Source organism: Protopterus annectens, chromosome 13.part0 (genome assembly GCF_019279795.1).
Source record: "Protopterus annectens isolate FY-2018-M chromosome 13.part0, PAN1.0, whole genome shotgun sequence".
Lineage (NCBI taxonomy): Eukaryota > Metazoa > Chordata > Ceratodontiformes > Protopteridae > Protopterus > Protopterus annectens.
This window is the reverse complement of record NC_056747.1, coordinates 1196765036-1196792179: the sequence shown is the minus strand read 5'-3', so window position 1 is coordinate 1196792179 and position 27144 is coordinate 1196765036. Positions and strand designations below refer to the sequence as shown.

At 42.2% G+C, this 27144-nt stretch overlaps 1 protein-coding gene across 1 annotated transcript in view; it reads right to left on the bottom strand.

Moving 5' to 3' along the window:
* RNF113A (ring finger protein 113A) overlaps positions 1-27144 on the bottom strand; it is a 379605-nt gene that overhangs the window by 187259 nt on the left and 165202 nt on the right. Inside the window, exon 5 of the mRNA XM_044055201.1 lies at positions 12374-12483. Within this exon, the coding sequence (XP_043911136.1) occupies positions 12374-12483 (110 nt within the window). The remainder of the gene's footprint in view (positions 1-12373; positions 12484-27144) is intronic.

Sequence of the window (27144 nt, the reverse complement as noted above, 5' to 3'; positions counted from 1 at the left end):
GGTATAGAACGAGAGATAGAATTTAGGCAACTTCTGGTGACAGAAAAATGTTTCAAGAGGCTAGAAGGTGTAGAAATTATGCAAGGTAGGTAGAGAGGCTAGTATTGTACTGGAGGCCAGCTGAGACTGAAGGGGAGTAAAGGTCAAGTAATGCCTTCATGGGTGGTAGGATGTCCCTTTGTTTAATTACATATCCAACTGGAGAGGAGATGACTCTGTAGGGCAGTTTTGAAGTTAGAGAGATGTTCACTTCTTATAGAAGAGGGGGAGGCTATTCCAAAATCTGGCCATGGTCCAAGAGTATAGTAGTTTACCTGCAGGTAGGTTTGGTTTATGAATCTGGAATATGTGTCAGTGTTTTGAACGTAGTGGCCTGAGAGGGGAATAAGGGGCAAGTAAGGAGCTAAGGGCAGGGCAGTCTTGTGGTTTATAGATAAGTTTGTCTGAAGTGGTTAGCTGCAAGAGTAATAGGTAATGGGAGAATTCTAGCCATTGCAGTTTTCTTAAAGCGCTACAGTGATGGAAGGAGTGACTGCTGCCCGTATCAAATTTGGCAATCTTGTTGTATCAGGTTTCTAGTTTGAGTTTCAGGGAAGATTGTAGTTTAACAAGGGTGCACCATAGGTTAAGGAAGGTGGGAGATAGGAGAGGGCTAAAGCTGGTTTGGTTGGTAAGGAGAGGAACCCGTTATGCCTGTACAGAAGCACTAATTTTTTATGGGTTTTATTAATATTGGACTGGATGTGCTGGTTGAACTTGAGGTTTTCGTCCATTATGACTCCAAGTAATTTGGTACCAGTTACTAGTGCAATTTTAATGGAGTTTAGTGAGAGTATATTGAAATTTTCTTTGTTAAATGCTGTATTTCTTTTAGGGAGCTACAGCATAACTTTAGTTTTTTTAGCATTTAGAGAGAGATGTTTTTTGTAGAGCCATGATTCTACTATACAGAAATGCTGTTTGCGTCATTTGTTGCAGAGATGCAGGGTTAGGTGTAGAGCAAATGATGGTCGACTCTTCTGGATACTGCCCTAGGGAGGCATTTGGAATAGTTTGGTGAAGATTTATAAATATATTAAATAGGAGAGGTCCTAAAATCAAGCCTTGTGGAATGCCTATATGGTTATGAAGATAGGGAGAGAGAATTTTGCCATTTGACAGCATGCTGCCTATCTGAGAGAGAGCTTTTAAACCAGTTAAAAGACTGAGAAGATAACCCTATAGAAGAGAGCTAAGATAGGAGAATGGCATGTGATATAGTTATCAGAAGCTTCTGACAGGTCCGGAAAGAGAGCTGACACTGTATGGCCTAGGTCACAGGCTTTGTTGATAATATCCAAGATCATCAGGGCAGTTGATGTACTGTGCCTGAAATGTTCTCTCCTTGCTAAGAATATCAGAAAAGTACAGTTGTGTACACTTACCATAAGTGTAGATGTTCGAGTGTATTCACTGTTGCAGTCATTACATTTGGGTAATCTGCTGGCAGGTTGCCCTCAGTCGGCCTGATTAACAAAGTCTTGGGTCCTGCGTCAGTTGCTGTCCCTTCTTCCATGACGTCAGGTCGTCAGGGGTACAAAACATGCAGCCGACGTCATTACACCAGTTTTTCTTGCCCCAGATGTCAGGTGCGCCCCGAATGGGGAGCAAATAAAATTAAAAACACAAAAATATACCTCCAACCAAAAGCAAATACACCAAAAAGACTTTTAAGCATAGTAACAGAAAGTAGAGGTATAGTCAAGAGAAAAACAGGGGGCTGGAGGGAGGGTACCAGGACTGCAACAGTGAATACACTCGAACATCTACATTTATGATAAGTGTACACAACTATACCATGTTCTTAGTGTTTCACTGTTGCAGTCATTACATTTGGGTAGATTCCCAAAGCTATGGTTGGGAAGAGGAATTTATACAGCATCAGGACTAGCTATAAGGCCCTGTAAGACAGCAGTGGCAAAGCCAGCTCTGGATTTATAGAAAATTGATAAATGACCATGCTTGGTGAAAATATGGACAGAACTCCAGGTAGCAGCTTCTAGAATATCTCTGGTAGGAACACCCATGAGAAAGGCTGCAGAAGTAGATGCCGCCCTGGTGGAGTGAGATCTGATCCCCTAGGGGATAGGTTTTCCATGGTGCTTATAGCAGAAATGAATGCAATGGCTTATCCATTTAGAAATGGTTTGTTTTGAAACAGCCGTCCCCTCTGCCCCAGCAGCAAACGCTACTAGCAATTGATCAGAGTTTCTTTGAAATTCAGTTCTGTCCAAGTAGAATCTAAGTTGTCTGTGCACATCCAAGGAATGCAGAATCCGTTCCCCTTTGTTCTGTTGATTGGGAAAGAAGGTTGGCAAATGAATGGACTGATTAAGAGCCTCAGTGGAAACCACCTTGGGCATGAAGGATGGACTGGTCCTCAGAGATGCCCTGTCCAAATGAAAGATGATGAAAGGCTCCACTGCCATAAGGGCCTGTAATTCAGATATCCTAGCTGAAGTGAAGTGATAGCTAAAAGGAAGGCCGTTTTCCAAGAATGAAATTTTAAGTCTGCATTAGCAGCAGGCTCAAAAGGAGGTAGAGTGAGTTTCTCCAAAACAAAGTTAAGGTCCCAGGCAGGGGTAGGAGCTCTTCTGGGTGGTCTCAAGTTCTTTGCCCCTCAGATACTGCTTGAGCAGGAGTGAGAAAAGAGGGGTGGTTCTGTGTTATAGTGAGCTGAAATAGCTGAAGCGTGGATTTTAATAGTGGAAAAAGATAGGCCCTTGTGAAGCATCTCAGTTAAGTATTGCAAAATCTGAGGTAAACTTGGCGCTGCTGTGCTCATCCCAAAAGATTGGTTCCAGGCACAAAATCTTTTCCATTTTTCAGCATAAGATTTTCTAGTACTAGATCTTCTTGCCTACAAGAGGACATCCATCACAGGTTTGCTGAGGGATGCTAAGGGTGAATTTAAGTGATCAGCCAAGCTGCAAGGTTCAATGTTGGAAGCTGATGGTGCAGAATTTGGTTCTCCTGCTGAGACAGCAAGGAAGGTGTCAGAGGCAGGTGCCATGGAGATATTTGACATACTGCGCAGGAGCGGGTACCAGTGTTGGCGTGGCCAGACTGGACCAATCAAAATCATTTTTGGTTTGTCCTGTTTGACTTTTAGCAGAACTTTGCAGAGTAGAGGCAGAGGGGGAAAGGCGTAGAATGATAGGTTTTTCCAGCTGAATGACAGAGCATCCACTTTCCACGCCTTTTTGTGGGGAGTCCTTGTGCAAAATTTGTCCAACTGGTAGTTCTGGGGGGAGGCAAATAGATGTATGCCTGGGCTCCCCCATTTGCTTGTCAACATGTTGAAAATCCATGGTTCCAATTTCCACTCGTGTGGGTCCATGAGATTTCTGCTTAGTCATTCTGCCAGTGTATTCAATTTTCCTGGCAGGAATTGAGCTTGTAGGTGCACTTGGTAGCTCAATGCCATGGCTAGTCTGCAGAGGGGGTAGGAATGTGTACCCCCCTGCTTGTTTATGTACCACATAACCGTAGTGTTGTCCATCTACCATTAGTTGTCCTGGAAGAATGTAGTCCTTGAAGGCCGTCAGAGCATTCTGTACAGCTAACATTTCTTTTTCAATGATATGTAGGTGCATTTGATTTGGATTCCATTTGCCCTGAATGTACTTCCCTGCCAGGTGAGCCCCCCATGCATAATCTGATACATTTGTAGTTAGGGTTTGGGTGGCAGGGGGTAGTGTGAATTGGCAGTCCCTTGTTTTGGTGGCAGGCCTGTGCCTACCATAGGAACTCCATGCGTAGGCAAGGTATGATAGGAATCATTGTTTCCAGGCTGTGACAATGTTGACTCCATAGACGTTTTAAGTACCACTATAGTTTCCTCATATGCAGTCATGCATATGGAATTAGAAGAATGTAGAGGCCATGAACTCCAAGACTTGCAGTATTTGTCTTGCAGATAGCAGGGTTTTTGTGGCCACTTGTTTGAAGTAAGTTACCAAATGAATTTGCTTCTCTGGCGTGAGGAAAACCATCTGGGCAGTTGTATTCAAGCTTGCACCCAGGAATTTAATCTGCTGAGAGGGTACCAGTTGTGATTTCTTTTAGTTTATGGTGTACCCCAGACAAGTTAGAACCTTTTTTTTTTTTTTTTTTTTTTTTTTACAAACGCCAGATGATGTAGAAGAATGCCCTTGTTTTCTGCCTGAGTTAGACAATCATGTGATTCTGCTTTCTATAGTTTCTTGTACCTTGGCTTTTTACCCTTGCTGGGCTTGCTTTTCTCTTGGCTAGGGTATAGAAGTCAGGATTTGGCTTGATAACTTCTGATGAATTTAGGTGCCACAGAGTGATAACATTGCTTGACAGATTACTGTGTAACCATCTTCTTACAGTCTTTTGATGACCCCTTCAGCAGGGAGGGGACTAAAGAGGAACTCCTTACCCAGAGAAACACTTAGGACCTCTTCCTTTATATGGTCCGTCAGGGGCAGAGTCCTCAGCTATGCATGTCTATGCAGAACTGACTTTCTTTTATTTCTACCCTATTTTTAAACTCAGTTTTAATTTATTTTATCCCACACACTAGCTATCACTTCTGAAGAAATTTCAATTTCTATCTTCTCTAATAACTCTTGAATAATTTCCACTACCCATTCCTTAAATTCCTTTCTTTTTAACAGTTAGGTGGGAAAGTACCAGTATCTTATTTTTACTTCATTACCCTGTATTTTACTCTTAGTTTTTATCACTGCATGATATGAAATAGTTATCGGATGTTTTTTGAATCTTTCAATTAAATGCATATGTTCCTGTGAAAGATAAATTTTTATCTAGTCTAGCCCTATTACCATAACTTGGAGAATAATATGTAAACTTTGACTACAGTCTTGACCATAAAGTCCCTGTCCGATGAACAACTGTTAAAACTGGATAAAGAATTAGGGCTGAAACCTTGAGCTTCCAATTTCCTAAGTAGCATAATGTGGTCTACACTCTCAAGAGCACATGTAAGGTCAATAAACGGATCTTGTGAGTCAGTCTTTCTACATGGCGAATAATATTTTATTATTCTGTGTTTAGTTTTCAGTGAGTTTGATATGACTAATTCTAAAACCATGCTGGGTATCAGTAAGACATCTGCATTTAATGACAGTAAATTATGTTTCCAAGTACTTACGTGACAAAGAAGATCTACTGGCCTGAGGTCCTCTGTTGAGATGGAATACGACGTACCTAGAATGGGGATTATCAGGGCATCTTTAAAGTGAGGGGGGGATGTATTATTTATTCTAGGCTAACAATACTTCCTAAATTTCTCCCTAATAAATGCTATTTTATCCTTCTGCTCATTTTGAAAATTAAAGTACTGAATTATCTTCAAAGCTTCTTCCTCTACAACATGTCAGAATGAGGCACACTTTTTTACAGGCATTCTCAGCTAGTATAACACTTGTAGTAAAGAGTAAATCAAATTTCTGGATACAGTTTCCATTTTTTTTCTTGCTGTCATATAAAAAATAGTTTGCATTTTTTGTTACTTTACCCAGCTGTGAAAATTTCTGATGGCTGTTGATGGTCCATATCTCCTTCAAGACAAGTAAATGCTTGCAAGATTGATACAAGTTATGTGAGTGAAGAGTTTTATGGCAACTTTGTTTTGAAAAACAAATTTTGAACTGCAAATTATACTTCTGCTCTGCAAAGTGATGATTCAAAAAACAGACTGCTTTTCTTTATGTCTGACACCATAGATGTCTATCATGATACTCAAAAAAAAAAAAAAAAATCTCAGGAGAATTATGATGCATGACCAGCTACCATGAAATCTTTAGTGACTGCTTTCTAGAAACAGTACCACAGAAATGCACATTTTCTGCTTGTGAACTAAGATTTACAGATATATACCCTAATGTGCTAGAGTAACTACAACAGCTGTCAAAACCACCTGCTCAAAACACCTGGACCTAAGTCTATATCAGTTCGGTGAAAAAACAGTTCAGTGAACAGCACTTTCAGTGCACTTGCATTAAACATGCCATTCGTTGAACTGTTCCTACTGGGATTGTGGTACAGAGAGGATCGGGAAATTTGCCCTTTCCTCACCGTAGTACGATCTTAGAGTTGGTATATATAATTTATAATTAGTGGGGGGTGTGGGGTTGCAGCCACCCACAAGAGAGTGGAATTTGATGAACTGTATTTCCAATTAAATGCAGTTTGCTGAACTGACAAGTTCAATGTAGTGATATAGACCCCTCCCAGGCCCAGTAGGGGCTTCCTACAGTGAGCCAGCTAATAGAGTAAGCTGCTACAACTTGGGAAAGAATCATAACCCCAAATATTCATGGCTACAGAGCTGCTTATTTTCCCCCATGTGGTTGGGCAAAGGCAACACAAAGAGGATGTCAGGAAAGTACAGTTGTGTACACTTACCATAAATGTAGATGTTTTGAGTGTATTCACTGAAGTCATCACATTTGGGTTATCTGCCTGCAGGTAATTCTCAGTCGGCCCGAATACCAGAGTCTTGGGATTTCTGGGTCGGATGCTGTCGCCTCTTCCATGAAGTCAGGTCATCAGGGGTATAAAGCATGCAGCCGATGCCATTACATCAGTTTTTCTTGCCCCAGATGTCAGGAGCCCCCAAAATAGGAAGCAATTACATGGTGTGGAACACCTCCAGTAAAAAGTAAATACCATGGCCATAAGACATAGCCAAAAAAAAGAGGATAGGTAGGAAGTATAGAAAAGTCAGGGGGCTGGAGGGAGGGTAACCAGGACTGCAATAGTGAATACACTCGAACATCTACATTTATGGTAAGTGTACAGAACTGTACTATGTTCTTCATGTTTCACTGTTGCAGTCATCACATTTGGGTTGATTCCCACAGCTAAGGAAGGGTGGAGGCAGTCAAGAAGTATTAGGCCTTGTAAGACTGCGGTAGCAAATCCAGCTCTGGATTTAGAAAAGATAGGTAAGTGGTAATACTTGATGAAGGTGTGTACTGAACTCCAGGTTGCAGCTTCCAGGATGTCCCTGGTAGGGACTCCCCTGAGAAATGCTGTAGAGGTTGAGGTAGCCCTAGTGGAATGGGTTCTGATCCCCTGTGGGTAGGTTTTCCATGGTGTATGTAGCAGAAATGGATGCAGTGTGCTATCCATTTGGAGATGGTTTGCTTTGAAATGGCCTTGCCCTCTGCCCGTGTAGCAATGCTGACTAGCAGCTGGTCAGATTTTCTGAAAGGTTTAGTCCTGTCAAGGTAGAACCTAAGCTGTCTGTGCACGTCCAAGGAGTGCAGGATCTTTTCCCCTTTATTCTGAGGATTTGGAAAAAAGGTTGGTAAATGGATGGATTGGTTTAAAGCCACACTGGATACCACCTTGGGCATAAATGATGGGTTAGTCCTGAGGGAAACCCTGTCCTCATGGAAGACAATGAAGGGTTCCACAGCCATAAGGGCCTGTAACTCAGACACTCTTCTTGCTGAAGTGATGGCTAGAAGTAAAGCTATTTTCCAAGAGAGGAATTTTAACTCTGCTGTAGCAGCAAGCTCAAAAGGGGAAGCGTGAGCTTCTCTAGTACAAAGTTAAGGTCCCAGGCAGGAGTGGGAGCTCTCCTCTGGGGTCTTAAATTGTTCGCTCCTCTCAGGAACAGTTTGACCAGAGGGTGAGAGAAGAGAGGTGGCTCAGTATTGTAATGAGCTGAGAGAACAGAGGCATGAATCTTAATTGATGAGAAGGATAGGCCTTTGTGGAGCAGCTCTACTAGATAATCTAGGATTTGAAGCAAGGTGGGCATGACTGTGTCCTTTCCCTGAGAATGGCTCCAAGAACAGTATCTTTTCCACTTTTCTGAATAGGATTTCCTAGTACTAGGTCTCCTGGCCTCAAGGATGACATCCAGCACCTTGTTTGCTGAGGGTTGCTGGTGATGCATTCAGAGAATAAGCAAGGCTTACTAGGTTCAGGGTTTGTAGCAGAGGATGCAAAATCTGGCCCTCCTGCTGGGGCAGCAGAGAAGGGTTCTGATGCAGGTGCCAGGGTGGCACTGTTGTCAGACTGCGTAAAAGTGGGTACCAGTGCTGGCATGGCCAGTCTGGTGCAATAACGATTGTCCTTAGCCTGTCCTGTTTGATCTTGAGTAGTACTTTCGAGAGGAGGGGCAGAGGGGGAAGGCATAGATTGAGAGGTTTTCCCATGTAAAAGGATAGGGCATCCACTTTCCATGCTTGGCTGTGGGGCTTTCTGGTGCAAAATTTGCTCAATTGATGATTTTGGGGGGAAGCAAAGAAGTCCACATCTGGTGTCCCCCACCTGTGGATTAGAAGCTTGAATGAGTTGGGTTCCAGCTGCCACTCGTGTGGGTCCAATAGACGTCTGCCAGTGAATTTTGTTTGCCTGGCAGGAATTCACCTTGCAGGTGCACTTGGTTCCTCAAGGCTGTGTCCCACAGAGCCATGGCTAACCTGCAGAGTGGGTAGGAATGAGTCCCCCCTGCTTGTTTATGTGCCACATAACTGTGGTGTTGTCTGTCTTGATCAAGAGTTGTCCTGGAAGAATAAGGTATTTGAAGGCTGTCAGTGCATTCTGTACAGCTAACATTTCTTTTAGATTGACATGCAAGCGCATTTGTCCTGGGCTCCATTTGCCTTGAATGCATCTGCCTGCCATGTGAGCCCCCCCATGCATAGTCTGATGCATCTGGTGTCAGGGTTTGGACGGCGGGGAGGTTGAATGAAAGGGAGTTCCTTGTTGTGGTTGCAGGCCTCTGCCCACCAAAGGAACTCTGTCCTTGGGCAAGGAATGATAGGAATCACTGTTTCCAGGTCCTGAGAATGTTGACACCAGAGACTAAAGTACCATTAAAGTTTCCTCATATACAGTCTTGCATATGGAATTAGGAGAATGCATGAGGCCATGAACCCCAGGGCTTGCAGTATATTTCTTGCAGGTAGCTGGGTTTGGGTGGCCAGTAGTTTGAAGTAATTTGTCAAATAAACCTGCTTTTCTGGAGCGAGGAATGCCATCTGGGAAGTTGTGTTCAAGCTTGCTCCCAGGAATACAATTTTTTGGCTGGGTACCAGATGTGATTTCTTTTCGTTGACGGTATACCCCAGAGAAGTCAGGAGTCTCTTTACAAATGTCAGGTGCTGAAGTAGCAATTCCTGACTGTCCACCTAAATCAGGCAATCGTTCAAGTATGGGTAAATCTGAATGTTGCACTGCCTGCAGTATGCAATGACTGGAGCCAGGCACTTTTGTGAATACCCTGGGCACAGTAGATAAGCCAAAGGGAAGTGCAGAGAACTGATCGTGCATACAGCCTGCCCACAAACATAGATATTTTCTGCAAGATTCCCTTATGGGGATGTGCAGATAAGCTTCTTTTAAGTCTAGGGTGACCAGCCAGGAGTCCTTGGTAGCATAGGAAGCAGCTGTTGGAGTGTAAGCATTTTGAACTTTGGTACCACCAGGAAGGTGCTGAGAATTGACAAATCCAGAACAGTGCACCAAGAGTTCTCTTTTTTGGGCACCAGAAACAGTTTGGAGTAGAAACCCTGTCCCCTTTGCACTTTTGGAAAAGGTTGAAAAGCCCCGATACTGAGAAGAGAAAGTACTTACTTTTGGGCCTCTGCCCACTGGTTTGGAGGAAGGTCTGGCAATCCGCTTGGGGTTGGCAGTGAGTGGAAGTAGAATCTGTATCCCTGGGATACAATGTTCAAGACCCATCGGTCCTGGATAATGTATTCCCAGTTTTTTGCATGCAGGGCGAGTTCTCCTCCTAGGGGTGCAAGTACTTGGACATGGCTGGGAAGGATGGATGACAAGTCATTGTGAACTTTTTCCATAAGAAGGTGGCTTACCACTCCCTGTTTTTGAGGTGGGAGCACTCCATTTTTTAGATCGTTACATACCCTGAGACTGCAGTCTTTGCGGTCTGTTGCCCCTGGGTTTGGACTGAGAAGGCCTAGGAGGGACTGGAAAGGACGAGTTTTTTTGAAGACCAATGCCTACTGAATCTAGGTGGCTGCACCTGTAAGAAATCTTTAACAGTTTGCATAGATTTAGCTTTTTCCTTCATCTTTTTAAGAACTTCTTCTGCTTTTGTGCCAAACAAACATTCTTGGTTTAATGGAGCATCTAGTAATTTTGCTTTGACATGGTCTGGCAAGACCTGTCCCTTTAGCCAAGCATGCCTTCTCAGAACAGCCCAGTGACAGCAGCCCTCCAAGATGCTTCTAAGGCATCAAAACCACACTGCAAAGTATGCTCACCAACTTGGTTTGCAGAATGCATTAACTCTTGTAAAGCTTTACTTTCTGCACAATTAGGAATCGACAACATTTTTGTTTAATTTGTTCCATAATATGCTGCTGGTACTTCAACATGTGAAACTGACAATTTAAAGCCCTGATGGCAAGAGTTGCAGAGGTATATACTTTCTTATCCCATCTGTCTAAAGCCCTAGACTCTCTGTCCGAAGGGGTAGGGTTTTTGGCTGTAGTAGCCTTAATACCTTTAGGTCCCTGGGAAATGGTCTCTGGATCCACAGTAGGACTTTTAGAGAGACATTTGTGAGAGTCTGGAACTCTGTAGTCCCTGTCACGCTTTCTAGGAGCTGGAGGTAAAGTATCAGGGGTAAGACTTGATTCCATGAAGACATCATCTACAATATCCAGGACAGGGGGTATAGCTAGAGGCCTGTGCTGAGGCAAGTCTAAAAATTCCCTGAGTCTCTTTTTGGACTGACGGTAGTCCTGGCATCCCCAGAGGAAATGCTCTCTTAGGGTATACAAGGTTTCACCGAAAGAAAAATCCTCTGGAGGGGAGGCAGAGAGAATGGAATCCTCTGCATCTGAATCCTCATAGGTGATAAGGGTATGTCCTGGTAATCAGAGGGGTCAGAGTCATCGGACTCATGGTCTGTAGAATCAGAAGGAAAATCAATTATTTGTCTTTTAGAGGGGGAAGGCTGGCTTCCCCTAATTAAAGTAATAAGGTCTTCAGCCATTCTAAGCATTTGTTTCTGAGGCATGGAAGGTTGAGAGTGCGCTTTGGTCGTCAGTTTCCTAGGCATAGTGCGAACTCTGGGCCTGAAAAATTCAGTAGCTTTAGTCAAAAACGAGGTAGCCGGTTTAATACCAACATCGGAAGGTCTGAATACACTCTCAGAAGCCGGTGCCTGCACAGCGGCTCCAGACCCATCCAAGGTAGAGACATCCACAGGTTCCACAGTCGAAGAAGAATCTCGTGGCATACCAGACTCCGAATGGGTCTAAGTAGAGGCCTTCAAATCTGTAGAAGCAGGTATCAGGGGCTGTAAAAGCACCTCACTGAGTACCAGCGGACTGGTGACTAGCTTAACGGAAGCGTCTTCGGCAGTTTTGGACCTATGCGGTCTGTGTTTTTATCCATACATTTTTTCGGAAGATCGGTAGTTGGATGGCTTAATGAAGCCATTTCGGAATATGGAGAACGAGAGCGAAAGAATTTAGCGACAAAGATAGCCCGATGATGAATAGTTCAGGTGTTGAACAAGGCACAAAATGGACAGTGAGGAACGTCGTGATCTGGGCCTAAACAGGTGAGGCAGTAAGAATGAAAACCTCTGTGAGATATTTGCTTTCCACGGGCAAGACAATTGTTAACTTTTTCTGACATTGGTTAGAGCAAGAAAAAAGGATCCCCAACGGGGTACTTAGTTTTAGAAGACTTCAGGTTTGAAACTCAAAATGAAAATTTCAGGTAGCGGCCGACCGGCACTTGCAAACTGCTTCTGCTTTGGGCTCCTGTGCGGCAACAAAAGCTGATGTAATGGCATCGGCTGCATGTTTTATACCCCTGACGTCATGGAAGAGGTGACAGCATCAGATGCAGAAATCCCAAGACTCTGGTACTCGGGCCGAATGAGGGCTACCTGCAGGCAGATAACCCAAATGTTATGACTGCAACAGTGAAACACGAAGAACATCTAGGCAGGTTCTGCAGACTCATGTATGAGCACAAGTATACCTCTTCTCCATGCCCACCAATATTCTGAAGGAAGGGTCCAAGAAAGCACCACATACTACTGGGAAGAGCCTATAGTGGTTCTACTGCAGAAATCTTGTGAGCAGTGGCCCTTCTACCAAGGCCTTCATCAAATTCCAGATTAAAAGGAGCATCAACTGTTGCTCCAGTTACAGCAAGCCATTAACACTGGAAAGAAGGGGGCAAGGAGGGCAGATGAGCCCAGGTTCACTTCAGGAAAGAGAAATAAATGTGTTACACCACATAACTAAACTCGTGTCAAAAGAAACTCAGCAACATACGATACAAAAAAGCAGTGTTCGAAAATAGTTTGGTCTTAAGTTTTAAATGTTTTACTCACCTGACCATTCCAGAAGAAGCATTTCCCATTGACGTATCTTTTGGTTTGACAAATTTCTGGTAGTTATTGATCCCTCTGTAGATTCTGTCATCTTCCTTACCTTTTAGCTCCTGGAAAAAATGAAATAGGAAATGAAATGAAAAGAGGGCATGATCAAAGCACTGTTTACATATGTACATAACTTTATGAGGCATGGTTCCACAAAGATCACAGTCTGCCCTGCAAGACATCTGTTACAAAGATGATAAAACAAATCACTCTGGAACAAGCGCATTAATAAATTCAGACCACTCCAGTCACATCCAAAAAGATTAACTGTGCCTTACTGCTGTAACAAGAAAACAAAGTTAACTGTGTGCAGGTAAAGAAACAATAGCCTGGATGGGCCTAACAAATACGTATTCAGTCTCTCTTATCCCTTACATCTGGGAAATAAACAGCAATGCACACGTTTCTAAAGGTCAGACAGTTCTTGACATTTTTCCTGCCAAGAGGTAGAGTTGACACATTTTGTTGCACGTTACTGTTTGCCAACTCTTCTGCAACCCATTCACATCAATCAGTTACTGCTTCTAAATACAGATGCTACTTTTCCGAACATTTGCTAACTGCATGTTTAGTACAGTGAAACATGCACTCTGTCATCATTCAATTTGTAGAACACACTGTAAAAGGCAGAACATTATCCTATTTGAAATGTTTTTTTTAACTGTCTGCAGATAGTTCCTTCTTCCACCGCACCCTCATCAAAAAAAAAAAAAAAAAAAACACCAGAAAGACTGTGCAAAGAAATGGAACAGAAAAAAACTGAAGAGTACTTCTTTCAGCAGTCTAATCTGCACCACAGATATCACTTCAACTTTTCATGCAGTCCTAGGTGGTAGCACTTACCAACACCATTACAGCATCAAGATCAGTATACAAAAATAAAAAGGTGCCTGGACATACTCCCCAAATGTCTTCCTGATGAAGAGAGCTCTAACTTCATTTGTGTCTTACCAGTAATTCAGACTTAATTTTTACTGAAATTTCAACTTTGACTTTTTGACCGAGTCCTCCAACTTCTCCCAAACACACAGCAAATACACAAGAAGGCCCCCATTCACTTTCTGTAGGATACCCACTACAGGTCTCTTCTGCTTTAGGCTGCAACAAGAAAAAAGTATTGCTCTTTTCACAAAAGTTCAGACCAGACCATCAATCAGCTTGGTGAAATAATCAAATATCAGAAATCCCTATTAAATCCTCATAGCTGTCCAATCATTAACACGCTCACTAGCTCGATTTATGGAAGCACTAAGTCTTTATGAAATAAGTGATGTTGCTGACAGAGTTAAGTTTACAGGTTCTTCATATAGGTTTTTTATCCAAAACACATGCTGAGTGGCCATTCTGAATTGTCCGCGCACAAAACACTTTCTCTGGTGGTCTGGTTTATGGTTGAAAGTGGTCAACAAGCATCAGACCACTTAGCTCATTAAACAAATGAATAAAAAGACCATTGCAAAACATTAGAACTTACCCCCACAAAAATGTCAAAAGTAAAATAATCATGGAAATTAAAGGAAAACAAAGCAACATGTTCTCAGAACACCTGGTCATTTGTGTCATAGTTAATTCACCACACAGGGGACATGGTAGCAGGCCTTTATACAGAGGGAGACATGCCTGGCTAAAACTGACCAATTTTTGAAGACTTTATTGCAAAAGATATGAACACTCCTTTCACAAACCCATCATCTTTTGATGATGTCACACACCGAACATAACATTACTGTGGTATAACAGAAAAACACACTACAAGGTGGCCTACATCAACTATCTGTCAGAGTGAGTAACACTTCAAAGCATATGCCAACTCCTTATTTTTCAGGCAGATTAAGAATTGCCAAGCTTACTTCAGACAGCTGGAGATTCTTCAAGTGAGAAGTTGTATGCAGAGCTGTAGGCACACAGTAATGCTATTACTTGAAATGGTAAAAATCAAGAAAGGATCAACCGGAAACCTGAAAAGGACAACATGCAAATCTAAAAGTGGCAAGAAAGCATCTGCTTTACAGTGCTCTACTTTTATAAGCTGAAAGCAGTCAGCCGGGTCAGGTTCTGTAAACTTCTTAACAGCACAAGAGTAGCACTTCTTTATTGTCTGCTTTGCTTTGTCCTTTTATAACAGAGAAACATATCTGTAGAAAAAGTGGAACTACTCAGCTAAAGGAAATGCATGAGAAGATGGTCAGTTCCAGAGTGATGGTCAATGCAGACAGTCTCTGCTCCTGTTTACATTACCCACTTTGCAAAGAGGTAGTTAAAGCTTTTCTTTACTGCACTGTTACGTCTATGCCATCTGTAAAGACATCTGTGACATGGATAGCAAACCAAACAGTCACTCTGTATGTAAGTAGAACAATAAAGGCAAAAAATGCATTGCTTACTTGGCACTAGCTAGGATAAAAGGAGTGGGGAAAAGTTTAACAATAAAGGCTAGAACAAAGGCAAGATCAACTTCCAGACACCAGTTTTATGCTTGAATGCGAATCTCACGAATGAAGTACAACAGCTTAATTGTTAAACAGCAAGGTCAGCATTACTGTTTTAGAGATCTTAGTTTTAAGCAAAACAAACCATAGGCAACACAAATATTTTAATTGTACCAGTTTTCTAAATAACTTAGAATGTTTAAGCAACTGTCCCTGATTTGTGGTCTTTCCTTGATCTCTGTGGGCTTTCCCCCCTTAACTGTTTAGACCTTTGCTGTACCACGATGGAAAACAACAGCTGCCAGTTCCTACTGTAAAGATCTGGTGCAAGAAGCAGTTCATCTAACACATTAATGGGCGTCCAGACTGCCAAGAAGCTGACAGAAAGTTCTAGAATAATCTCCCCAAGCAACACCAGGGTATACAGTCTGAGACTGGACGGCAAGTAAAGTGAATTTCCTGTTGAAATGGAACAACGTGGAACAATGGAAAGAAGTGTCTAGAGGTATTTAAACCTAGGGAAAGCAAAACTGATTTGGACATGTTATGACTGCAGTGTAAAATGGCTATTATACAATGACCCCCCATTAATATTCAAAAACGTGCACGCTGATTGGTCAGCGTGCACGTTGTAAATCCGAGTTATAGTAATGGAAAATGTCCGGTCGCCCACACTTTTTCCATTACTATAACTCTTACAGCAACACTGTCTCGCTATGTTAAACGAGTTTAACATAGCGAGACAGCTTTAAAAAAAGCAACGGAGATTCTCCATTGCTTTCTTTAAAGCTGTCTCGCTATGTTAAACCCATTTAACATAGCGAAACAGTTTGTAAAAAGCAACAGAGATCTTGCTTTCTCCGTTGCTTTATTCAAAACTGTCTCGCTATGTTAAATGGGTTTAACATTGTGAGACAGCTTTAAAATAAGCAACGGAGATTCTCCGTTGCTTTTTTTAAAGCTGTCTCGCTATGTTAAACCCATTTAACATAGCGAAATAGTTTGTAAAAAGCAACGGAGATCTTGCTTTCTTCGTTGCTTTTTTCAAAACTGTCTCACTATGTTAAACCCATTTAACATAGCAAAACAGTTTGTAAAAAGCAACTGAGATCTTGCTTTCTCTGTTGCTTTTGCCCACAGCTCTGATGTACTGCGTAGGCATACGCATGCGCAATACGTCAGAACTGCTGCAGAATACCAGACAGCTGCGGAAGGGCAGCAAGGAGGCATTATACAGTGCCATTATTTAAGAAAAGTAATTATTTTTTTTCTTAAATAATGTCATTGTATAATAGCAATAACCCACTTCTGGGTGTGGGTAATGCTGGATTTACCCACGGTTGGCTTTGTTTGGCCACTCGGGCTTTGCCCTCATGACCAAACCACACCAACCGTGGGTAAATCCAGCAATACCCACACCCAGGCGTGGGTTATTGCTATATTACTTTACCAACCCTCAGCAAAGGCTGCTGCAAATGTTGTAACTCAAGTTCAACATTGTGAACCTGCACAATACAGTGCCCCCAACATATGTAACTATAAATTGACTGTATCACATAGTGAAAAACACTAGAGTAGGATTTTCTTGTAGTTTTTACTAATTGGTTTCTCTGCGTGCCCTTTTTAGTTTTTGATTTCTTTGAAAGGGGGTACATAAATGCTGAAAGAAAAGAGAAGATGAGCTGGTGTGGCTACCAGTTTTACTTGCAAAATGATCACTAGCGGAAGCCCACTGCAAGAGAATCTCACATGGTCTTAGAGCTAAGCTACTATGTTTTCCAGTAATTACAATAGAGAATTTTTTTAATGAAGTCTGACCCCCCCACCAAATAAAGAAAAATTATTTTTATTATTACTAAGACTAAATGATTTTGAAATGTGTGCCGTGCGTCCTACTTCTGTAGAAGTAAGGACTACTTAAGGGAAACCTTTGGTTGTGAACAAAAAAAGGGATAAAGAAAAGTTTTAGCTTGTTGCGATAGGAAATATTCATGGGTAATACCACAGAAAAGTTATGCACATGCAATTGCTAGGTTTAAAGGCAAAATAAATAAATAAAAAAAGTTTGCATATATTTATGAAATAATGACTATTTAAGTGGCAATGTCATATAGTTGTAATTTCTTCTCAAAGCATACTTAATTGCTCTTCCAGGGCAAAAGCAGGAGATATTTCTTTTGCAGTCTAGTCTACAATGGAAGCCTGATAATACTATGGGTGTTCTGCTAAAGACTGCAAAGCAAGATATAGCGACATACTTCATCTGCATTTCAAAATGAAGTGTCAAGTTTGTGTTCAGACAGATTCACATGCATCAGGAAGTAATTATATATTTCTCCAGTGAAATACGGTCACGCTTCCTGTAATGAAAATGTACTTTCCCAGGTGGTCCATTTATGCAATTGTTGGTCTCTGTAACCAAAGCTGATTTTTCCCCATTTGTGAAACAGTCCCATAATGCAGGTGTAATGTTCCTCAATTACTTTGATTGCCGATTGTATGCTGTCATAAATGCATACATACATACATACATGCTTGCTTCAAACACAGATCCTGTTTAAATGTTGGAATACTGTGTTAATTCCAATAGAATAATGTAGGTTTATAAAAAAGAAACACTACGGTATTGAAATATCATTTCAGTTTAAGGCACTATAAACTGGTGGTGTCTTACTGTTCAAGATTTGATACTGCAAGTCCCAAAACTACAGAATGTTAATTGTGATTCCTTAAAAAAAGTGAACTGCAAAACTTGCTGCTACAATATAAAAGTGTTTTTGCAGGAAGGCGACAAGTCCCTCAGCACCCTGCTACTTGCATACTAATGTCAAGATCTGTAACTCAGAAAAAGGGGAGTTCTTAGAGATACAGAAATTTAAAACTTGCTATGCATCTCCTACCAATCGCACATAAATTTCTGCTAGTTCAAGAACACTCATCAAGCTTTCAGTGGGAACCTGTAAACTGAAGTATGCCCCACACTGCTTTGCATCTGCAGTTTGTGCTAGCCTAAACCTGGGTGGTATAAGAATAAAATAATAGTCATCAGCTCATAAATGCAGTGCCAAGTAGCAACTGTAGAAATCATTACCCTTCCCTTATTCAGAACTGAAGATGGCCATCAGTTACTCAAATATTCAATGCTCTTCTGTTTGTATAACACCCACATGAATGAAGTCTGCTGCCTTCAAACAACTATGATTCTTACACTATACTATCCGCTTTTCTTCATCTGTTGCGATAGAGTACTATATGACTCTTTCCTGTTTCTTCTGCACATAGCTGTGTAATTATTTGCGTCCGAACTGAATAAACTGTATTGTAAGCTTAATGATACAGAAGCATTTAACAGCAAATGCTTCTTCTCTGTCCCTAAAAGGCTAAATGTCCCAGCTCCAGCTGAAATCTCCCACATTCTCAAAAAGCAGTCACTGTATGATACAGCTAGTCAGGGCACAACAGTATTCTGTTGCCAACAATGTGCATCTCATCTTTTATTTATTTTTTAATTAGTAGTACTGTGCTAAATGATGTTACAGCTCCACACTGGTAACAGTGAGTGAGTGAGTGAGTATTTTAAAAGCATATGGTAATTCCCCACTTCTACACAATGCAAAGCAAAATTCCATATTTCAAGCCACAGACAGTTCTAATGATTTCAGAATAGTGCTTATTGCCACATAATCTTACAAAATGCAAAGCATAACTTCACAGCTCCAGTCAGAAAAGTACTACAGTGTCAAATGTTGCTTCCAGAATTATTTAAAAATACTGCACATTATTTCCTAGTTGCTATAAAGTGGAATGCAAAGTATCACAGCTGTGGCTATGCACCAGTCCAGACAGAGAAGTATTAGTGATGTACTCATCATAGGGCTAGCCCTAACTGCTGAGTAATGGGGTGGATGGGGCATGTAACAGAATAAGGTTTTAGGGCAAATGTGTGCATGTTGCCCTTGTAACCAAGCTTCCTTGCTACACACCTCTGGTTGCATGCATTCATTGCACTCCACCCAGAGTTCTGATATACATTAAAATCACAATATTACCTGTTGCTTCTCTTATTTTTATTTTTCAATAATGTCAACTGGTTCGCACTAGGCATAAATGCCTCTTTCAGAAGTGACATGGAAGCAATGGTCTCATTAAAGAGAGTTCTTCAGAACAGCAAAGTACCTACTTTAAGGCCCCACTTGAATGCAACCAGAAAACTGCATGCCAACCTCTCCTCCCTAGTACAGAATCTTTACTTTCTTAATTAACTTCTCTCTATAGTATTCTTACTAATCCAAAACAATTTGAGAATCACTTATTCCTATTACATTTTCTACCAGATTTGTCCGACTCCTTTGCATCTCCAATCTTCACCTCAGTGTTTTCTTCTTTTCTCTACCTAAACTATTTCAGCCACTGCCCCTTCCTTAATTTTTACCCAAATTCAATATGCGCCCTTCATTACTTTTCATCACCAACTCAATATTTTGTAATTTTCTCTCCTGCTGAACTCACACTCACCATTTCTGCTGGCCATCTCTCCCTCTGCACCCCTGCTTTCATGTTATTACTCTGGCTAACTTGTTTCTTTGTTAGTTTTCTCTTTCTGATCAAATATCAGTGTGTTCATCAGACAGTTGATAGCAAGGCTGTACATAGTCTGATTACCTGCATTTTGTACACACTGCACAAACACAGGCTCATAGATAAGTACTAGGCTAATCGTCCCTAGAGCCTTATAAGCCTAGCCAAAAAGGTTCCCTGGCTTTCGCCACCCACGAAAAATTACTTTCTTGTGCCCCTGTTGAGCAGAGCCACAGAAGTGATCCCCGGTGTGAATATTCTGTTTCCCATCCAATTGTCAAGATTTTTCTTAAAGAAGGCTAAAAAGAGGAGCTTTGTTTGACATGAATGGGTAGTCTGTTCCAGAGCATGGGAAGTTTCTGGGACAGGAATCTATCCCTCCAACATGTTCTGTTTATTGTGGCGACAAGGTTTAGGTCTCTGGAGCATGTGGCTTAGACAGATTAGGATTTCTTTAAGTGCAGCATGTTCATCAGATCTGGGTTAGACACAGCTTTGTATGTTAGGCAGACGTTGCCTCCGAGTAGACGATATGCGACGGAGTAGAGCTGGAGTTTTTTGAGAGAGTCTGCGTATGGCATCTGTTTGAGGCCGATAATCATCTTAGTGAGGCATTTCTGTGGCCTTTCTAGTTGTTGTAGATGTTTTGCGAGGTACGTGCCAAACGAGGTGTTGTACTCTATAATGGGTCTGATGAGGGATAAGGAGAAAGGAACAATGACCTCTTTTTTCCTGGAGGAGAACCCCTTTGTGATGAGGTGTGCCACGCAGAAGGATTTACTGACTACTGTGGCGATGTGATTATCAAAGGAGAGACTACTGTCCACCTGTGCCCCAAGGTCTCATCACACTTTCGGTGTTTAGTAGGCTACCACCTATGTGGTAGTTCATGGACACGGTTTTTCCCAAAGGGGATGACAATGCACTTCTTGGCATTGAGCTTGAGGCCATGACTTCGACACCAAGCATCAGTCTCAGTGAGGCCTCTATAAAATGTCCACATCCTTAGGTGATTCTATTATGGCTCCTAGTTTGCAGTCGTCTGTGAACTTAGTCAGCCAGAGACCAGCTGTATTAGCCTGGACTTCTGAAAAGTAGATACCGAACAGGAGAGGACCCAGGACCGAACCTTGTGGAACTCCACTTGTCACTGGTCTGAAGTCAGATTTGGAGTCGGCTACTTTCACTGTGTGGGTTCTATCAGTGAGCTAGTTGGCCACCCATCTTTTGACATAGGGATTTATGCCCAGTCTAGTGAGTTTATCTAGAATACCAGAGTGTGGGATGGTGTCGAAAGCCTTGGCAAGGTCAAGATAGGCTGTGTGCACCACCTTACCCTCGTCCACAGCTCTGGTGACGGCTTCAAAGAAGTCAATCAGGTTTAGGAGGCATGATTTACCTTTTACAAACCCCAAACTGAGTGGGGTCCAGAGTTTGGAGGTTACCTATGTCTTTGTTTATAAGCTCCAGGATAATGCGTTCCATGGCCTTACAGACCAGGCTAGTCAGGCTAAAGGGGCTGTAGTTCCCTGGGTCTGTGGTGGCACCCCCTTTGTGCAGTGGGATAACGGTCATTGTGCACCATTCCATAGGCACAAAGCCTGAAGTGAGGCTATGGCTGAACATGGTACTTAGGTGGGGTGCCAGTTCGTTCTGTAGTTTATGCAGAACACAGCCTAGGATGTTATCTGGTCCCATGGATGCTGTGTTCTTGGTGTGGGGGGGGGGGGGTAAAGTTTGCACTAAACCTGCCTGCCAGGATGTTGGCAATATCAGTTGGTTCAGTAAATCTTGTGTCATTGTGCTGTAGCTCAGAGAAAATCTGAGTGTTGCCATTGAGATTCCTGACATAGCTATAGAATGCTTTGTGGTTGTCTTTAGAATCAGTGGCGATTTTATTTTTGTAACTGGCTTTGGGGGATTTTATGAGGGATCTCAGCTTCTTATGGAGGCTGATCAGGGAGTTCCTGTAATCAAGGGATTTTACTGTTTTTTGCAACAGTTTCTTCCTTCTGATGTAGTTTGTGGGATAACCGTCGCTGTGCGCCATTCAGTGGGCACAAAGGCTGAGGTGAGGCTATGACTGAACATGGTGCTTAGGTGGGGTGCCAGCTCATTCTGTAGCTCGTGTAGAACGCAGCAAGGGATGTGGTCAGGTCCCATGGATGCTGTGTTCTTGGCTTTGGAGAGTGTGGTTTTTACCTGTGCAGTTGTGATAACATTAACTTTGCATTCTTCTGGTATAGAGATGGGCCCTTTAGGGGGTGAGAGGGGGGGTAAAGTTTGCACTAAACCTGTCTGCCAGGATGTTGGCAATATCAGTTGGTTCAGTAAATCTAGTGCCATTGTGCTGTAGCTCAGAGAAAATCTGAGTGTTGCCATTGAGATTCCTGACATAGCTATAGAATGCTTTGTGGTTGCCTTTAGAATCAGTGGCAATTTTATTTTTGTAACTGGCTTTGTAGGATTTTATAAGGGATCTCAGCTTCTTATGGAGGCTGATCAGGGAGTTCCTGTAATCAAGGGATTTTACTGCTTTTTGCAACAGTTTCTTCCTTCTGATGTAGTTTGTTTATGGCAGGGGACCACCAGATTGGCTTCCCTTTTTTGGAGGATAGCATCTTGGTTCTGTTGGGGATGGCATGGTCCATGCACTCGTGCATGTGCTTACACAATGCATTTGTATAGGATTCAGCAGTTGTGCCTCTATTTTCCATCTGTATGGGTGTCGTGAAGTTAGCCACCTGTGCCTTGAGGAGCATGAAATTGGCTTTGGAGAAGTTTTTTTACTGTGGTTTCCTTAATGGGGGGGTAGAGGCGGGATATGGATGTTTAGGGTGATTAGCTTGTGGTCAGATCTGACCAGTGAGGAGTTTACCACTGGAATGGAGCATCTGTTACCCATATTGGTAATGACCAGGTCCAGGATATTGCTGCCCCTGGAGAGGGTATGGACAAGTTGATCCAGGGGTTGGAATTTATGAATTCCAAAAAATGTTGAGCAAATGAGTTAGTACACGAGTAATTTCCCAGTTGATGGTGGGGTAGTTGATATATCCCATTATTAGGGTACTGGGCTGCACCTTAATATTATCCAGTATATTGAGAAACATGGAGTGGGCGTCCTGGGGCATGGTGTAACAAGTTACAACCTGGACTGCAGTCTTGCCCAGTGTTAACTGTACATGGATAATTTTAGATGCATTATTTTGAGCAACTAGCCTGGAGGTGTGGATATGCTTTATGAATATAGACACGTCTCCTCCTTTAGTGTTTCAGTCCAGGTTAGGTGGCAGAAAGGTGTGGTAAGAATTGTAGCCTGGTAATGCAGGGGTGCTCTTTGGAGCCTTGAATCAGGTCTCTCACTGCACAGATGTCAATATTCTCCATCTTAAGGAGTGCCTCGAGTGCATTTTGAGGTTTAGATTTCTAGCATTGAGTAGCATTACCCTTAGATTTAGCTTGTTTGTACCTACTATGGTGGTGCGTTTGACTTTTGAACCTTGCCTAAAAAAGGCACTATAGGGGCAAGCGCCTTAGCCAGTATCCAAAATCCCAGAGGTGACAGGTGCAGGCCATCTCTGGCAAAGCATCGTGGTCTGTCAATCAAGTCATCCCAGGCAGACAGATACTGGATCCACTTAGAATGACATCAGAAGCTTAGTCAATTGTTGAAGTCAATCACTTTGTCCTTGTACTGTGGTATCATTCTGGGCAATGTCAGGAAACTACTCAGGGCTAGTGTCATACCTGCCTGGGCTAAATGGTCAGAGAGCTCCTTCATGTAGTCCACGGAGGTACATCTCAGGTCATTCACTCCAACATGGACAATGACTGAGTCATATTTGTACTTGTTGTGGAGTGACTTGAGTGCTTGCATTATGTGGTGGATCCTGGCACCAGACAAGCAACTGACTGTAACTTTCTCCTTGTCTAGCATGGTGAGAGGGACATCAGTGTGCCTGACTACAGAGTTGCCTATGACTAGTGTGTTGGGTACTTTGTTTTGCCTTATGGGCTGAGGTTGAGTGGCACACTGATTTTGTGAGCTATGTGTCTTTCGGGTAGTGTTGGGGAGGTGGTGGCTGCTTGCCTTTCAGCTTTGGAGGTCTCTGTTTGGGCAGATTTTTATTGAGAGCCTCAACGAATGCAGGGGTGTGTTTTATGTACCTATGTGTGGGTTTAGGTGGTGCAGGTTTCGATGTACTATGTGTTGAGTGTGGTGTGGTGCAGGTGTTTAGCTAAGACTGGACTAGACAGTCAAGGGGAGAAGGTAGAGAGAGATTGGCTTCCAGTTTGGCTATATAAGAGCATCTCTCACAGGTTGTAGTGTTGGGTGGTAGGAGGAGAGTGTGGTCAGTATACATGAGTTGCTACATTGCCCCAAGACGCCCAGATTCATCAGGTAGACAGGGGAAAGCACCGGCAGCGACCCTTAGACATGCCTAGTTAAATTTTATTAATTTAAGTACTAAAACTGTTTTCCTCTTGCTAAGTGAGGAAAGTTGAGTGCTGCAGTAATTTATAGATTTAGTGCTTGCAACGAGTTTTGAACAAGTGTTGAGCACAAGGATACAGTTTTGAGTGCTAAAACTAGAAAACTGGCTAGGTCAATCGGAAGAGCAGACTTTCTGGCACTAGGAATAGTTTAACAATAGTTAAACAGCACTGCACAATGCGCAAAACCGTGCAAACATGGATTTTTAAACAGAAAGATGAAAGGGGCAGAAATGGCCCAAAATGGCCAATAAAATTACAGATTCTGAGCTGAAACCACTCCTCCAGCAACAGATAGGCTGCTCAAAGCTCACCACTCTCACTGATGAACAGAGAAGATTCCCTCTATTTTAGTGAGGTCTGGGCAACACAAACTACAAAACAGCCCAGAATTCAGCAAAATCTGAAAACCGGACTCTACTGGTTATAGAAAGGCAGGAAACGAGTACAGAGATAGGATTTTTTTGTTTTTTTCACCGAAAATTAAGACAAATACAGTAATACAAACACTTTTAAGGCAAATGGCTAGCACACTTGAGTGTGTAGCATATAGCAATTAAACAGTTGAAAAACACTTAAAAACAATCAAAGTGCAAACAGTATCAGAATTTAAAACAATGGTTGAAATAAGTAGCAGAGTTAATAATAACGCTCAGAATAGTACGGTTAGCGAAAATAAGCAATAAAAAGCAAAACAGAGGTACTTAATCCACTCAAAGTCTCTCATTTCCCCTTCTGCTGCTGTAGAACTCTGCAGGATACCCAGGCAGGCTCTTGCTGAGGTAATACAAGCGCAAATACCTTGCAAACACAGGTTTTTAAACAGAAAGATGAAAGGGATAGTAATGGCCCAAAACGGCCAATAAAACTATAGATTCTGAGCTGAAACCACTCCTCCAGCGACAGATAGGCTGCTCAATGCTCACCACTCTCACTGATGAGCAGAGAAGCTTCCATCTATCTTAGTAAGGTCTGGGCAATACAGAAACTACAAAACAGACCAGAATTCAGCAAAATCTGAAAAATGGACTCTACTGGTTATAGAAAGGTGGGAAACGAGTAGAGAGAGAGGAATTGTTTTTTTTTTCGAAAATTAAAACAAATACAGTAATACAAACACTTTTAAGGCAGAAAAATGGCTAGCACACTTGTATGTGTAGCCCTTGGCAATTACAGTTGAAAAAACACTTAAAAAAAGATCAATTAACATGAAAATAGTATCAGAATTTTAAAAACAGTTCAAATAAGTAGTAGAGTTAATAAAAAATGCTCAGAATAGTGTGGTTAGCGAAAATAAGTAATAAAAAGCAAAACAAGGTACTTCCACTCAAAGTCTCTCTCTTCTCCTTCTGTTGCTGTAGAACTCTGCAGGACATCCAGGTAGGCTCTTGCTGAGGTAAAACAATTGCAAAAAATGCACAAACACGGGTTTTGAAATAGAAAGATGAAAGGGGATAGAAATGGCCCAAAATTGCCAATAAAACTACAAATTCTGAGCTGAAACCACTCCTGCAACAGACAGGCTGCTCAAAGCTCACCACTTACACTGATGAACAGAGAAGCTACCCTCTATCTTAGTAAGGTCTGTGAAACAAAAACTACAAAACAGCCCAGAATTCAGCAAAATATGAAAACCGGACTCTACTGGTTATAGAAATGCAGGAAACGAGTAGAGAGAGGATTTTTTTTCCCGAAAATTAAACAAACTTCACCTAGTGCATATTTTATGTACTGATATGCTAACCACCTGCACTGTTATCAAGCATGAGTTGAACTACATCCATCTGAAAACTTGCAGTTGGAGGCATAAAGCCTGCATTAAAATTGTAACTGGTTACTTTTCACACATACAGCGACAATATGGACAGATATACTTGCTGGTTCAATTGTACCCAATTTCATGTACAATTCAGGATTTCTTAAATGCAGTCTGTGTGACTCTACATAGTTCTCCCTCTGTCTACACACACACAGAAAACTGTGGTATTCGTTGGGCAAAGGACAAAAGTTTGGACTGCACCAAAAGGGCTAAATTAAAATGCGATCAACATGCACACCATGACTTAATATGGTGGGCAGCACAGTGGTGCAGTCGCTGACAATGCTGCTTCACAGAGAGTGGTTCCCTAGTTAAGTTCCTAGCTCAGGATGTCTCCTGTGCAGAACCTGAAGTCTCCCTATGTGCGCAGTCTTTCACAGGTGCTTTAGTTTCTTACAAGGTTCCAAAGACATGGAATTAGATCAACTGCCCATGAAAGTGTCTGCAGAGTGCATAGGAGTGTGCATCTGTGTCCTGTGATTAACCGATGACCCGTCAGGATTACATCTGTGCTTTCCATCCAGAGAGCAGAACAGGCTCCATCTCCTTTATAACAATGAACAGGATAAAGTTGGAAAATACATTAATGACTTGTGTGCTGCATGCCTTGGTAGATCACCACTGCCATATAAAATGTAGGCCTTAACATCCCTTCCGATCCCCCTGACTACCTGACATTCCCTGTACGGAGTTATTCAGGCTAAATAAAAGTAGAATGGTTATCATAACATTCCTTAAAAAAAATACTGCAACCTGACCACTTCACTTCCTTAAAGTAACAAATAACTACTACAGCGTTAACAAAACACAGAACTGTGCACTTTGTTCTACATGCACACACCAAAATCAAAAGTACAGTTGTATACCTACCATAAATGTAGATGTTAGAGTGTATTCACTGTTGCAGTCATTACTCTTGGATTATCCTGCTGGCAGGCTACCCTCAGTCGGCCAAAATTTCAAAGTCTAGGTCTGGCGTCAGTTGCTGTCGCCTCTTCCCTGACGTCAGTGCGCCAGGGGTATAAAAGATGCAGCCAACGCCATTTTCTTCAGTTTTTCTTGCCCCAGATGTCAGGTGCCCCCAAATTGGTAGGCTGAAAAATATGCCAACAAAAATGCATGCACAAAACACTTCCTTCATCTACAAGCAAATACACCAAAATAGGTTGTATAAGGGGGATGGTGGGTGGGTAACCTGGACTGCAACAGTGAATACCCTCTAACATCTACATTTATGGTAGGTACACAACTGTACTATGTTCATCGTGTTTCACTGTTGCAGTCATTACTCTTGGGTTGAATCCCAAAGCTGAGGATGGGTGGCTGGGATAAATAGGATTAGGAGAGGCTATGAGGCCCTGCAGGACTGCAGTGGCAAAGCCTGCTCTGGACTTATAGAG